This window comes from Budorcas taxicolor, chromosome 3 (genome assembly GCF_023091745.1).
Source record: "Budorcas taxicolor isolate Tak-1 chromosome 3, Takin1.1, whole genome shotgun sequence".
In the NCBI taxonomy this organism is placed as follows: domain Eukaryota; kingdom Metazoa; phylum Chordata; class Mammalia; order Artiodactyla; family Bovidae; genus Budorcas; species Budorcas taxicolor.
Window position 1 is genome coordinate 17,572,417 of NC_068912.1, and position 15,545 is coordinate 17,587,961.

At 45.8% G+C, this 15,545-nt stretch overlaps 1 protein-coding gene across 1 annotated transcript; it reads right to left on the reverse strand.

The window, feature by feature from the left end:
* Positions 1–530: 530 nt before the first annotated feature.
* Positions 531–1,415, reverse strand: LORICRIN (loricrin cornified envelope precursor protein). Its single transcript, XM_052638264.1, has one exon. It carries the CDS (start codon positions 1,413–1,415, stop codon positions 531–533), a length of 885 nt encoding a protein of 294 aa, XP_052494224.1.
* Between the last annotated feature and the right edge of the window lie 14,130 nt (positions 1,416–15,545).

Consider the following 15,545-nt stretch of genomic DNA (forward strand, 5'->3'; position numbering starts at 1 on the left):
ACCATGATTGCTACCGAACCTACCGGGGAAGGTTTACTGAAGTCTCTTCCCAGGATTTTTGTGCTTTGGGATCACCTCATGATTTTACGCCATAAATCAGAAAATTCATGCCTTTGGCCCTTGGTTGCCAGCCATTCTTCCCTCCCCTGCCGACTCTCATCTAATCACCCATTCTCCCCCAACAGAATAAGTATTGTTGCATGAATGTCCCTGTGGATGAATGGATGGAGAAAAGGAGAAGAATGGGATGGAACGAATGAACTTAGAAGCTGCAAAGATGCCTGGAAACGCAGAAATTCTCATGAATTGCAAATTTATTGACTGAGAAGGTGCTGGAGAGGTAGTTGCATAGAAACCAGGGAGCGAAAACTGCAGAACAAGACGCAGCTCCAGAGCTCAGTGGCTTCTTCTGGTGGATTCAGATGTCAAGGGCTGAGAAACCTCAGGGCAATATCATGAGAGCGGTAAGCCCATCGACACCCACGGAGAACTCCTCCAGCTTCTTCGTCTCCGTGGTGTCCAGGGGGGCCTTACTTGCCTGGCCAGGTAGGCGCCTGCTTCTGCTGGGTCTGATGGCAGACTGGGACGCCCTTGCCACCCCCGGAACCACCCCCGGAGGAGCCGCCGCCGCAGCCGGAACCGCTGCCGCCCCCACCGCTAGAGAAGCAGCCGCCGCCGCCTCCGGAGGAGCCGCCCACGCAGCCGGATCCACTGCCGCCCCCACCGCTGGAAAAGCAGCCGCCGCCCCCGGAGGAACCCCCGCCGCAGCCGGCGCCGGATGAGCCCCCTCCGTGGCTCTGCTGGGGCAAGCACGGGGTTTGGGAGGTCTGGGAGGACGAGAAGTATCCGGAGCCGCCCCCGGAGGAGATGCCGCCGCAGCCGGAGCCGCCCCCGGAGGAGATGCCGCCGCAGCCGGAGCCGCCCCCGGAGGAGATGCCGCCGCAGCCGGAGCCGCCCCCACTAGAGACGCCTCCGTAGCTCTGGCACTGGACCTGCTGGCCGGAGGAGCCGCCGCCGCCGCCGCTGGAGTAGCAGCCGCCCCCGGAGCCGCCGCCGCCGCCGCTGGAGTAGCAGACGGTACCGGAGGAGCCGCCGCCGGAAGAGTAGCCTCCGCAGCCCGAGCTGCCGCCGCCCCCGGAATACTTGATACTTCCACCAGAACCGCCGCCGCCGCCCCCGCAGCCGCCGCCAGAGTGGCCGCCGCTGCAGCCGGAGCTGCCGCCGCCTCCAGAATACTTGACGCTTCCACCGGAGCAGCCGCCGCCGCCGCCACCCCCGGAGCCGCCGCAGCTACCAGAGCCACCGCCGCCGCCGCTATGGAAGACGCCGCCGCCGCCGCCGCCGCCGCCGCCGCCAGAGGTTTTCCCACAGCCCACTGGGGGCTGAGGGGTGGGCTGCTTTGTCTGGTGAGACATCTTGTCTAAGGAGGAACAGAACCCTGGAAGGAGAGCAGAGAGCATCAGTGGGCCAGCTGCAAGAGGATGCGGCGGCAGAGGCAGCTGCATCCATGGAAACGTCCACCATCCTCTGAGCAGCACTGCCTCGGCCAGGCTTGATGCTCTTTCTGATCGGATTGGGAAGAGCACTCAGCTGGGACTCCTGGATTAGTGCTTTTAGAAAAGGGTTGTGCTTCTCCTGAGAAAGTCTTTACCAAGTTTTAAATAGCCCCACTTAGTGGTACCCATTTCTCTTTCTTTCCCAGCTTTGCTTCAGGCCTCTGCTGTGTGATCTCCCGGCAAATGACCCACACATTTTCCGTTTCCTCATTTCCTGTAAAATGAGATGGGTCGAGTATTTCACTCCTGAGTTCTCTGATCCCAACACTGAGTGCAAATGGAAAATTACCACAAACCTCCACCTAGGGTAGGGGATTTTATCCACTCCTGGCACAACAGAGGGAGGTTTGTTCCAATGCCAGAGGGCTGTTGCACCCCATTCTTTGCAAACAAGAATTAGTTTAAACTCTTGGTCTGTTCCACTGACCTCAGCCATGATCACCCACCAGTTACCAGAAAAGGGAGGCTCCCTCATTGTCCTGTCTGGAAACAGGAGTAAGGATCCCAATGATCCTTTGGACCAGCATCTCTAACTAGGAGATATCAAGCAAAGCTTACCAAGGAGGCAAGCTGGGTTGAGGGGACCAAACCAGCAGGAATTGTGTCCAACATCTCACAAGTCATTTCCCTCTCAGAACATCTTGTGTAAAACAGGCAACGGGTTCTCATGGCTGCTAAAATCTCGCCATCTGCAGCACCCTCTGAATCATTCTTCCTGGTCTCTGAAAGTACACCCAACCTCTCCTCCTTACAAGTTCACAAAGTCCACCAGCCCATCCACAGGCTGTCTGGGACAGTCTCTGCAGAATGCACTTCTATGCCGGGGACAGGGCATGTCTCTTACAGGGGTGCCAGAGAGACAGGAGATAGTCTTGTCTTTGTGGCGCTGACATTTTGGCCAGATCAGAAACGCCATCTGTACACCAGTAGCTCAGCTCACTTTCCTGCCTGAAGCCCCTCTGAACATGGATACAGTTGGAAGAGCAGAGGTCCTGTAGGTCCTAAAGGGGAGAGAGGCCTTGCCCACCTGTGCCCTGGTCCACATAGCCCATGCAAGCCCGGGCAATGGAAGATGAGAGCCAGTAGAACTCACACTTACCCAAAGCACCAGTAAGGATGAGTGAGGAGAGGAGATGCTGGCTGTGTGAGGAGCACTGGAGCTTCTGAGGTTTTATACTCTCTCTGAGTTCTGACTCATCAGCTATCGATCTGGACCAGCCTTACATGTTTGGCCTCAGTTATGTGACCTTTGGCTGTCACCCCACCTCCTTGTGATTGTAGTCATGGGGTGACCCATTCATGAAGATTTTGGCATTGTTGAGATGGGCAGCCTCCTGTATGACTGGCCCCTTCTCTGATGCAACTGTGAAGCAGGCTGGCTAGCAGGGATGGTCAGCCAGAGTGGATGTTAGACATTGTTTGCAAAACTTCTGGCATGGGGCCCATGCCATCACCAGAGGGCTATGCTTCAGCAATAGGTCTCAGACTCTTCAAGCAACCTAAGAGAGTCCCACTGGAATTCTTAGTCTTTGGTCCAAGAAGTAGGAACTTTCACATCCCACTCTTTGGCTCCTGGTCCTATTGCTTGGAACCTCTTAGAATTTTAGAGAGATGCTGTTTCTTCTTTGCCAAGTTTCTCCCCCGGGATGTGCTTCACTGGGATGTTCCTGTCTTGTTTCCTGTCTAGAGAGAGTGTGTAAGCACCTAGCACCCAGTTCTGGGTTGCACAGCATAGACAGCGCCATAAGTAATGGGGCAATGGTAGCAATTTTCATTTACTCCTAAAACCAATGAATGTCTAAAACTACTGATCCTCACTGTTGACTTTCCTTGTAGAAGAACCAGGTAAAGAGATAGACCATGTGGTCCTTCCCACCGTGGCCATTCAGCTCTGGGGTCTTGTCTTGTGTGGTAACACTGACCTCAGTGTAAGAGGCAGCCATGGAATGGAAGGGACTTGAGATTAGGTGGCTGGATTTGGGTGCACCCTGTGCTACTTGCCAGCTGTATCACCTTGCGTAAAGTCACAGTACCTTATGCAGTGCCTACACACCGGAGGCACTTAGTAAGCATTTGTTGATTATTGAACAAACTTTCTGATACTCAGTTACCTTGTCTATCAAATAAGAATGGTAATTGTTGTTTTACTGAAGCCGTGAGGGAGTCCACAGATGGCGTGAGGCGAGCTCTTATCTAGGAAAATAACTTGGAAATTCCTGGCTGACCCTGGACCAGTAGCATCAACTCTGTGTATGAGAAACAGCATTTTGTCCTCTTCTTTCATCATTGGAGCTCAACTGCTGTTGTTTCAGATATCACATTTGAAGTTAGTTCCACCCAGATATGTGTTGAAATGACAGCCCCAATAGTAAATTGACGGTTAATTATGGTGGAGTTTTAATGATCTGCATGATCTGATTAGACTGTGGCCTTCAGAAACTTGTGGCGCTAGTTTTAGTTTGGAGAGCATGAACCCAGGTGAACCCAGGAGGAGCTCAGGAGCTCCCCTCCTGAGAGAATACCCAGGAGGGAGAAGTCCAGATCTGTTGGAGAAAGCATGTTTCAGCTTGAAGATGAAGTGTTATGGAGGTTTTGGAGGGAAAAAAAAGGCTCCAACTAGCTGTGGGTTTAATAAAAGACACATAATAAAGGACAGCTTTGTTTTGCTGGGTTCACTGGAGAAGAGAAGATGTGGACCATGGTTCCCACACTGGGCTGTGGACCCATGTTGGCCCATTACTGTGTGTACCCTAGTCCTTAGGAAAATGTAAATAAAAAGATGTCAGCAGGCTGTTTGTGCGAAGGAAAGTCTAATTCAGAAATCATGAGCCTCCTGCCTTTTTTGGGTATATATTAAGGCTTTGTTTCTTTTAAAAGTGATGTTGACAAGAGGTCCAAGTTGTTTCTTTCATGTCCTTATTTGTCAAAATGAGAATTTGGCTATCATGTTATTTGGTTATCACAGTTTTTTTTCAGGGTGATGTTACTTCTTTATGAAATTCTTAAGTTTGGGAACCTCAAGTGCAGGTGACTCCAAAGAGCTAATAATCTTGAAATTGTCTGTATTAGTTTGGAGCATTTATGTTCTTATAAGAAAGATATGATATTTTCTTTCTATCAGATTTAATATCCTAATGCTTTATTCATTAATCCAACCGTTTTGCTGAAAGCTTCAACTTTAATTTCAGATTTAAAAGATTTGTTAACAAAAGAAACTACTTGTTAAACACAAATAAACAATTTAAATATTTAATAGAGAATTATCTAACTTACTTTCAATATGCAATCACTAAAAGAAAAGAGAAATAGAAACAGTAGAGGAATGTAATAGCACATATATCACCTAACTGGGACCAAATAGCTTCCAGATTCAAACAGCGCTGGGAAGGCCCACGTAACAGCAATCTAGAGTCGCCGTTGGAAAAAGATACTGGACGATGCATCCACCCTACGGGTGAGACTTCAAAATTGCAATTTTGGGGGTCCCGCTTATAATTCCAGGCCACAAACTGATACTGTCATCAGTTGGTGAACAAATTGCCGCTCTGGTTTCACATTAATCTTTTTTTTTTTTTTTTTTTACAATACTGTTTGTTTTATCTTGTGAGTCAGAGGATTTTGTTAAGCCCCGAGCGTGGTTGGCTAGACCTCCTCCTGGGGCTCAAGAATTCTAAAACCTGCTCCCTGTCTTTTCTATATTGCTGCTGGTTTTACTAGAAAAATTGGGGCACTCATGAGCAGGCACATAGTCAGGGCACTGACCAGGCAGGTCAGAAGCAAGGTCAGAGGTCTGCTCTGCTTTCCTGTCTCTGAAGCCTGAACAAGACTCCTTCCAGCTAATTTCTCTAACACCGACACCAGTGTACTGGGCAGTGTGCTAAGGATTGCAGAGGAGTTTTTAGAGCTGTGCATGGATCCCCTTGGTAGATTTGGGGGAGGGGTACTCCATGCCTGCCTCTGCTACTCTGTATGACGTTTAATAAGGAAAATCTGCTAACTGGTACTTTCTTAACATGTGGAAGAGGCTGATGCAACATGGTATTGACAGCTGTGATCGATCTTGTGGCTCTGAGTTAACCTTGCCTCAAGTGTGAGATTATGAACCTGATTCTCCATTTTATCCCTTTCAACCAGAAGTAGGGGGATATCTATGTGGAAGTGGTTGATGATTATATATTATCATTATCAATGAGGAAATGATGAAAGTTTATAGAATTATGACACAAATCTTTGGAGTTTTGCAACACTTGGCATGTCAGATTTCTAAAATTTGTAGCTTTTAGACACTTAAATCTGCATGTGTGCTTGCTAGTACATCTGGGTTCTGTAGCCTCACAAATGAAGTCATGGTTCCTGCCTATAACTGTATCCTTAGAGGGGATGGCCCTTACAGCAAATCTTTCATAGCTAGGCATTAGCAGGTGCTCAGTAAATACTGATGGTAAATTGAAGGGAATTATTGGAACCCATTGACTGACGGCCCTGTAGGAGGCAGGACCTGGTCCCTGTCCCCCAGGCAATCCCCAGTGTGAGGGGAGATCACAGCTCTTGAGCTGAGGAACCCCCAGTTTGATATAAGCCTGCTCATCACCATCTTTAAGTACCTAATTTTCATATTTGCATTCTCATGACTGAGTGTGGACAACCTACCTGAGGAAAAAAGGGCAATGGATGGCTTGTAAAGAATAAAATGGACGCAGGGCAGGGGTTCAGGAGCACTGGCAGGTCAGGCATAGAACTTGCAAGCCCTTGGTGCTGTTTATATTCAGTGGGAAAAGTTTTCTCTTAGTCACAGACCAGGAGGTATCTCAGAGCCCCAGACACCCCCCTGGGTTGCCATTTGTCTCCTCTCTCCAGCCCTCCTGGTCAGCAGTTTCTGTTACTTAGAGATCGGGCAGAAGGACAGCACTATAGCAGCTCCTAGCTGCTGGGATTCCTTCTCCGGGAAGCTTCCCTGGGTTCATCCCGACCACTGTTTCCATCTCTTTTGCCACTTTCCCCTTCAGAGGTCTTAAGGAATGACTGTACCTTTACAGCCTGCTGGTGACACAGAGTCAGACACGACTGAAACGACTTAGCAGCAGCAGCAGCAGTGACACAACCAGAAGCCTTGTCCCCTTTGTCCAGTTGCCACTGACAAACCTTGAGATCAGGGTCTCCTTTAGTTCTTGATGGCCTACTGGGACCTTCTCAGGATGTGTTTACTCTTGAGATGTATCTCTTTCAGGTGCTCCTGGAGCTCATACTTGCAGGGAGGAGGAGGACAGCGGCTGAGATGTTCTGCATTCCCAAGGAGCTTGTAGCATGTGGGGTGAACCATGCACCTAGGGACTTCCTGTCTGGACAGACTCTTGGGTTTATGGACCGCTGTCACGTGTCTTATGCATTTCTCATAACTGTCCTGTGTGCTTGGGGATATGTTATCTTCATTCCCTAGCTGAGGATATGCCTCATGGAGGCCAATGCAATTGCTCAAATTCCCAAAGCCAGGATTTGGACTCAGGTCTTTTGATTCTAAACCTTGTGTTCTTTCCAAGCACTGCATACCTCTTCTTTTGGATCAATGTGGGCAGAACAAAGGGATTGCACCCCCTCTCCTTCCAAGTCAGGCTCAGGTTTGTGCCCTCTGGGAAGCAGGGGACAGAGGAACCTTATATGGGCTCTCCTAGCTCCCCAGGGACTCTCGAATGCATTGGTAGATGGCAGCAGCTGGAAAGACAGTGGAGGTCATCCAGTCAGCTTCTGTCATTGTAGAGGTAGATGACAAACCCAAAGCCCAGAGAGGCTAACGCACTTCCCAAGGCCACACAGAAGGGCCAAGAGCAGAACCTGGGTCTCTCCTCCCCGCTCAGTACTCCTACTGCAGATCCAAGTGGTGACTGTCTGCTTTCTCCTGACAATAGTACCTCCAGGTGCTGGCAGTGAGACCAGAGAGTTGTTAAAATGACAGTAAAAGTCTTTCAGAGCTGAGCAGACATGCTCAAGGAAGCTGCTGGGCCTGTGTGCTCTAGCCTCTGGGCCTGGAAATTAACTGCTGATGTCATGAAGCCCTTTCACAGGTGGGCAGCTGCTCTGTAGCCTGAAGGCTCAGGGCCTACTTCCTGGGCTTACACATAAAGTTTATAGCAGGGAGGAGCAGTGAGCAGCATTTGTGGGCCCGATCTCCTGCCCTGAGATAGGCAATGTCACTTGACCCGTCTAAGGACTTTCATACATGGTGGTGATAGCAGGTCCAAGCATGCTGGCTCTTTGACCACCGTCTCCACTGGTGTCTGTGGGTGGATAATCCAGGTTGTTTTAACTGAATCCCAAGTCAAATGGAATCTTGGAAATCAATATGACACAGAGGGAAAAGCAAAAGCATTTCAAATCCATAGCCTTAAAGGCTTTTTGGCCTAAAGGTTTAATCCTAGTATTTTTTCTTTGTTTACATTATTTTTTATTGAAATATAGCTGCTTTACAATGTTGTGTTAGTGTCTTACTGTACAGCAAAGTGAATTAGATATATATATATATATATATCTCCCCTCTTTTTTTGGATTTTCTTCCCTTTTAGGTCAACACGGAACACTGAGGAGAGTTCCCTTTCCTATACAGTAGGTTCTCATTAGTTACCTATCTTATGCACAGTGGGGTATATAAGTCAATCCCAATCTTCCATTCATCCCCCCAACCCTCTGGTATCCATGTATTTATTCTCTACATCAGTGTCTCTGTTTCTGCTTTGCAGATAAAACTGTCTATACCATTTTTCTAGATTCCACATACATATGTTAATATATGATATATGTTTTTCTCTTTCTGACTTACTTCACTCTGTATGAGTCTCTAGGTCCGTCCATGTCTCTACAAGTGACCCAGTTTTGTTCCTTTTTGTGGCTGAGAAATACTCCATTGTATATTTGGACCACATCTTCTTTGCTCATTTAATCCCAGTTTTTCAGGCATGTGCTGGATTAGGTGACCACGCCAAGGCACTTCTTTTCTGGGGGTCATTGAAAAGCAGGGCAAGGTGAGTGCTCCCTCCACTTGGGTTTTGAATCCTCTTTGGTGCTTACGTGCTGCTTTCAGAAATTGCCTCGCCTGCCCTGGGCCTTGGGTGTAACTTCTCTCTTACTCACAAACTGTTCATAGGATTTACTACTGAAGATCAGAATCTAGATCCAGTCTCTGTCTTGGCCAGGAAAGCTTGTTCCTCAGACTTTCTGGCTATTCTTAATTTTTGTTCATTCTTCCAATGATACTCTTTATTTCAATAGCTGAACCTGTTGAAATTAGGTGGATGACTTGGGGCAAATCTTCTCACTGCCTACAGGGTAGAAAATGATCAGTTTGGTTGGAGAGTCTCTAGTGACTTCTTTCTTTTGTTTCATCCATGTGCTCAGAGAATCCCAAGGTGAGAGACTATAGGACCATAGTTCTCATCTGTGTAGGTTCCCAGGGTCTTTCCTTCTGTAATATGAGCGCTGTCCAGACAAGATCAGATCCTCCTAAATCTCCAAATCTCCACAAGGCTGGGCCTCAGTGTGAATATTTGATAAATATTTTATCAACCAAGAAGATGATCCCAGGGCTATTATAATCTGATTTATTTTTCCATGGAAAGTAGCTTATATAAGTTGGCCGTGGCAAATGCCTCTCCCTTGCCATCCCCCATCTTCCATCCAAGGCACCTCATTGCCCCATTGTCTCCTGCTTCTTATTTTTCAGAATCTCCCTTGGATCCTGGCTTCCAGAGATCCTGACCACCTGCGATCCAGTGGTCAGCTTTCTGGCTGGACCTGAAGCAGCGCCAGGTGACCTATGAGGTTTGCAGTCTCTGCTCTGTTCTGAAGGGTAGGGATCAAAAACTTTTCTGAGGACTTGAGATCAGGGAGGACCTGTGCTCTAAACTGGACCAACCACCAGTTACTTGACTTGGGGTCAGGGAGAACCTATGCTCTAAACCTGGACCAAGCACCAGTGACTTGACTTGGGGTCAGGGAGGACCTGTGCTCTAAACCTAGACCAACCTCCAGTGACTTGTGAGTCTGGGCCACGCACTATCCCCCAGACCTGTTTCTTCATCCATAAGGTCAATCTGACTTAGTCCTGTACTGGCTTCCTTTTGGGCAACCTCTCCTTCCCCCACCCCTGGCCAAGTCCACTCTTTGGACAGAGAGGAGGGAAAGATGAGGAGGGTCAGAGGCAGTGATAGGGGAAAAACTAGATGGAATGACGAGAACCACAGGCCTCTTGGAAAAGAGCATAGAAACTCTCATATCTCCCTGGATGCCCGCCATGGGCTCAAATCAGAGGCATTTTGGGAACTTTTGTCCCCCAAGAGCATTTCGGCCCCTGAGCTAACTATGGAGGAGGAGGAAGGGGGACAGCAGGAGGGCTGGGTGAGGAAAGCTGGCCTGTGTTATGAGTAACATTTGCAGCGTGTCATTACCCAAGGTGGATGTAATTGCACTGGATTAAGAAAGGCATGTGAACACACTGTGTTGCTTTAGAACCTCCTGCAATTAACATCTATTCTTTTGGGTCTCAGAGGAAGGATTAATTTGGCTCCTGAATGTTCCTTTGCTGCGAATCCCTTGGTGGTGGAACTGGCCTTCTTACCCTCTAGTAGTGAGTTATTCTGCTGTAAAATACAAATGAAAAAAAAAAAAAAAGCCTCAGTACAAATAATTTGAAAACAAAGCAAAGGAAACAGTTACCTATAATTCCAGTATTCAGATAGAACTGGTGTTAAGGTTTTGGTGATTATTTTTATCTTGCTCTTTTTTCTTTTCATTTATCTTTCCTTTTTATATAAACTCTCAGTTTGTGATGCTGACTTTCCATGTGACTTTGTTATCACGCACATACCATCCTGTTCCTAAAACACCTCTGATCTGAGCCCGAGGCTGGCAGCCAGGGAGATGGGAGAGTTTCTGTGCTCTTTTCCACGGTCTCTTAACCACTAGTATTAGTGGCTGTGTTCCACTGCCCATTCTGAGTCTTACCGCTTAGACCTTCCAGCTATCCTGGACCCTCTGAACCCTCGAGACCTCATTACTGAATTTTGTTGGGTCTTGGTTGGCTCCCTGATGGGCTGCTGGTGGGACTTTATATGTAGGATGGCTGCACAGTAGCTGAGGAGAAGAAAGGTTTGTCGTGTGGGCACCATCCTCCCCCTCCGCTTCTCATCTCCCCTGACCCTCCTTGTGCAGGACCCAGTGCCTCAGTTTTCCTAGACTCTGTCTAGCTCCACGGTATCGTTGTTTCCGTCCAGAGGTTTTCATCTTGTCTCCTGCAATGTCGTCTTCTCTTCACAGGCTTCTGGGTCACCATTCCCTCGGGATCATGTGATCTGAAGCAATGTCTTTTAATGTGTGTGTGAGAGGATATGGGAGGGGAGGCCGTGGGGAGGGCAGAGGAATATGCATTTGGAAAAAAAAGTCACCAGTGTAATGGGAGGCAGAGAAAAGAAGCAACTGGAAAATTCTCTTGGAAGAGGTGAGTTTTGTGTTAGGATTGGGAAACAGTGAAAACCACAGATCGTTTTCCCCAGATTTAGGCTTTGGGCCTCGTATTGCCTTCGTGTGTACGTGTGATATGTGTACATAAGTCTGTATCTTGTCTGTTTCCTCTCCCTGGACCTGACTCTTCTGGTAGAACCTGTTCCCTCTCTCCTTGGACAGGATTGTGGGCACTCCTTCTTGGCCCTGAGATTGCTCTTGACCCTCACTTGTGAACCAGCTCTCAGTGTCCGTGACAACAGTATTGTGTGTGTGGGACTGATCCACATCTTGCACCACAACCTGTTTCTTTAGCCGTGGCAGTGGATTTGCTCTATTGTGTCATTCTTCTGCTCAAAATCTTCAGTGTCCCCACACCAGGATGAAGCCTAGGTTTCTTAGTTCAAAGGGCCTTTTGTGGTTCAGTTCCTTCTCAACGCTGACTGTTCCCCTTATACTCGCTTCAGTCGTGTCTGACTCTTTGCAACCCCATGGACTGTAGCCTTCCAGGCTCCTTGACCATGGGATTTTCCTTGCAAGAATACTGGAGTAGGTTGCCATGTCCCCTTCCAGGGGACTATTCTTCTAGAGAAGCATTTTGCTCCAGAGAGACTCAGACCCTTTCCTCCCCTAAGCCATAGGTTTGTATTTTTTCCGGAGATTTTCTTTGCACCTGTGATTGCCCCTTTTCCTTAATGTGCCAAACTTCTGTTTTCCTTTCAACATTATTACATATCACTCCTCCAGGAAAGTTTCCCCAGCACCCCAGTCTGATGGCAAGAGCACTTTGCCTTGCAGGACAGGACCCTGTCCCCCACTAGACTGAGGTCTTCTTGAAGGGGGTACCAGATCTTGATCACTGTCCTGCACATCAAGCATTCAGCACAGTGTTTGGCACAGTCCACAGGGAATGCCTGTAGAACGGTTGGATGAATGAATGAATTGCCCCTTATCTGCCCCCTCCTGGAATTGTCAGTGACCTGGATAGTAGCTGTTTTAGCCTGGGTGGGGTGGATATTAACTCTTGGTCCTATTTTCACCTCTCCAACAGGACTGTTTGCTCCTGCAGGTCAGGGATGGCATTGTAGCTCTTAGTAAACCTGGAGCCTGTGGACACACTAGGCTCTGAGTCAGAAAGAAAAAAATAGAAAAAGAATGAGGTAGAAAATGGAGGAAAAGAGAGACAGAAGGGACCACAGGATTGTTTCAGGATTTATAACAATGCTGGTTTGTATCTGGTCTGAATGTCTTTCTCTCTCTATCCAATTTGGGTTCTCTGATCTAATTCTGGCAACTCCCAGAAATTACATAAGGCCCCTAAAGGGGGAGATAATTGAGATTAGATAGTTTTAGAAGTTTTAAAGTGAATGTCAGGATAGGCTTTTGAATTATTGATGTGATTTCATTATCAATATAGTTAATACATATTAACCTACAAGTACCCATCCTTGGAGGTTAATATACTCAAGTGTGGATGGGAGATAAGTATGAATGTGAGAGTTGGTCTATAAAGAAGGCCAAGCACTGAAGAACTGATGCTTACAAATTGTGGTGTTGGAGAAGACTCTTGGAAGTCCCTTGGACTGCAAAGAAATCAAATCTTTAATCCTAAAATAAATAAATCAACCCTGAATATTTATTGGAAAGGCTGTTGCTGAAGCTGAAGTTCCACTACTTTGGCCACTTGATGTGAAGAACCGACTCACTGGAAACATTCTGATGCTGGGAAAGATTGAAGGCAAAAGGAGAAGAGGGCAGCAGAGGATGAGATGGTTAGAGGGCGTCACTGACTCAATGGACATGATTTTGCAAAAAGTCGGACACGACTTAGTGACTGAACAATAACAACACCACTCATCCTTTCTCTTAGAGAGAAAATTCTTTCTCCTTCTCTTCCCTTCTTCTTTCCAAACAGGGTAGAGAGAATAGTGAGCACCTGATTGAAGTATGAAATGTTACTCAAGGTTACAGAAGGCATTATGGATGCAAGATAGACACCAGAAGAAAATCTCTTTTTGTGGAAGAAGTAGTATTTTTCCTATGGGAAGGGGTGAGGTGGTAAGTAGGTGAGTCCTGGGGAAGGAGAGATAGACCAACAAGAAAGAGATTCTAACAGGATTATGAGTCAAAGCAAGAATGCTCAATTTCTGTGCCATAAAATTTGCCAATAGAATTAAAAGAATAATTCAAGAATGTGAAAATACTTGCTTGATTTCTGCTTATATTGATGAAAAGATTAGCTTATTGGTAGTCAACAGGATAAAATGTTGAGATTGGCTTGAACAACTAGCCTGGCTGAAATCAGCTGAGAACAACTAGAAAAACTGGCCAAAATATAACAAGGCTTGTGTTTGAAGGCACTGGAGCGCTTCCAAGGCAGTGAAGATTTTAGAGCCAAGATCGTGGAGAGAAAGAAGGCAACGTGAGTCCTGTATGCTGTGCCACTTTTCCACTGGGAGCTTTAGAAGTTAAAGCACCAGCCGAGAATATGATCAGAAAGTGGTGGCTAGGAGGCTGAGAGGATGAGCAGTCTTTAAGCTTTGCCACAGAGCTTGAGGGACAAACATTGGAATTCACAAAGCCAGACACCAAAGTCTATTCTGCATGTTTTCATGGCACGACTAAACTGAGATGTTGCAAGAAAAGTTTTTCTCTTTGATGAATAGGGTGAAGAGAGTGATATAGAAGCCGGACAGCAGCTTTTGTTATGTTGGTGATATTTTACTTTTTGATACTTAGGCTACATTACAAAAATATGTTCATCCTGTGATAATCCATTAAGTTTTACAGTTAAGATTTACATACTTTTATGTAACTACATTCACCTTGTTCTGAGTGTATTAAAAATAAAATCTATGATATACAATTTGACTGTCAAAATATTTATATATATATTAATATCTGATCAAATTATTCATATATTTACTTGCTCTCTATGATTCATTATGATGTTTTGCTTCTCATCATCCCCACTGGATCCAATGTGGATTACAGAAGAGTTGCATACAGTGAGGTGTGCTTGCCACTGCTGAATCACGTGTCCTCCTTATTTTAGTAGCTATGCACTACAGTTTTTTTCTCTTAGGAAAACACTGAAGTTTGTGTTAGACTGTGTTTGGATACTGAGTTCTTTTCTTACTAATCTTGGAATTTGAGGTAAGTCGCTTGACTTTACCTTAAAACAAGATATAAAATAATATCAACCTTATAGTTATTGGATTAGCATATGAGAAAGCCAAATTCCAACCCTAGACCATGAATGAATTTTATTTTTTAAACTTTTTATTGGAGTATAATTGACTTAGCCTTCTTCAGTGGCTCAGTGGTAAAGAATCTGCCTGAAGTTCAGCAGACACAGGAGATATGGATTGGATCCCTGGGTCGGGAAGATCCTCTGGAGGAGGAAATGGCAACCCACTCCAGTATTGCTTGGGAAAATCCCGTGGACAGAGGAACCTGGCGGGCCACAGTTCCCAGGGTTGTAAAGTCAAACAGGACTGAGAGCATACATACATCCACTTAGTTCATTTACATTGCTCTGTTAGTTTCAGGTTCACAGCAAAGTGAACCAGTTATACATATACATATATCCACTCTGTTTTAGTGGAGAAGGAAATAGCAACCAGCTCCAGTATTCTTGCCTGGAAAAATTCCATGGACAAAGGAGTCTGGTGGGCTATAGTCCACGGTGTCACAAGAGTTGGATATGACTTGGTGACTAAACCACTCTTTTTTAGATGCTTTCCCCATGTAGGCCATTACAGAGTATTGGGTAGAATTCTGTGTGCATTTTATTTTTTTAAAATTATAAACATTTTTCTTTAGATCTTTATATAATACCTAGTACCATGTGCAAGTCTATAGGAGATTTTTTTCATTCACAATTGGATGTTTACCTCCAGTTTCTGAATTTCAGAGTCCCTGAGGTCAATGATTCATTTCACTTGGAATTATCTTCCTCCAGGAAATATGAGAACGAACATTCTTAATTGGGAGAAAGGATTAGGAAATTCAGTCTGGGAATATAAACCACTCAATTGAATGCTTGCAAAGGAGAAGCAAGAGAAGAGGTACTTTCCCTCCCCATCCCCATTCCTCTCTTGAAAAAGTTACTTATATTTGAAGATTGTGGGAAGAGGTTGGAAATATTTACTATACAGGTGTAAATATATAACTGGCTGATAATTTGCAGAGAATGAAAAAAATGCTATTTAAATGCTATTTCTGACCTTTAAAAGGATCTTACTGAGCTTAATATTTTCACTTATTTGCTAAATATTTGTCAAACTAAAATTTTATTTTAATCATTTCTTCATGCCATGAATAGAAAGAATGAAGGTGATATTTTATAACACTTGATATATTTTCCAGAAATGTTTATAGCTATGTACTACTTTTAATGTATATTAGAGCAAGCACTTTAGGTTTATGACTTTATGGATATTATTATGGATATCCATATAGTCAAAACTATGTTTTTTCCAGTAATCATGTATGGATGTG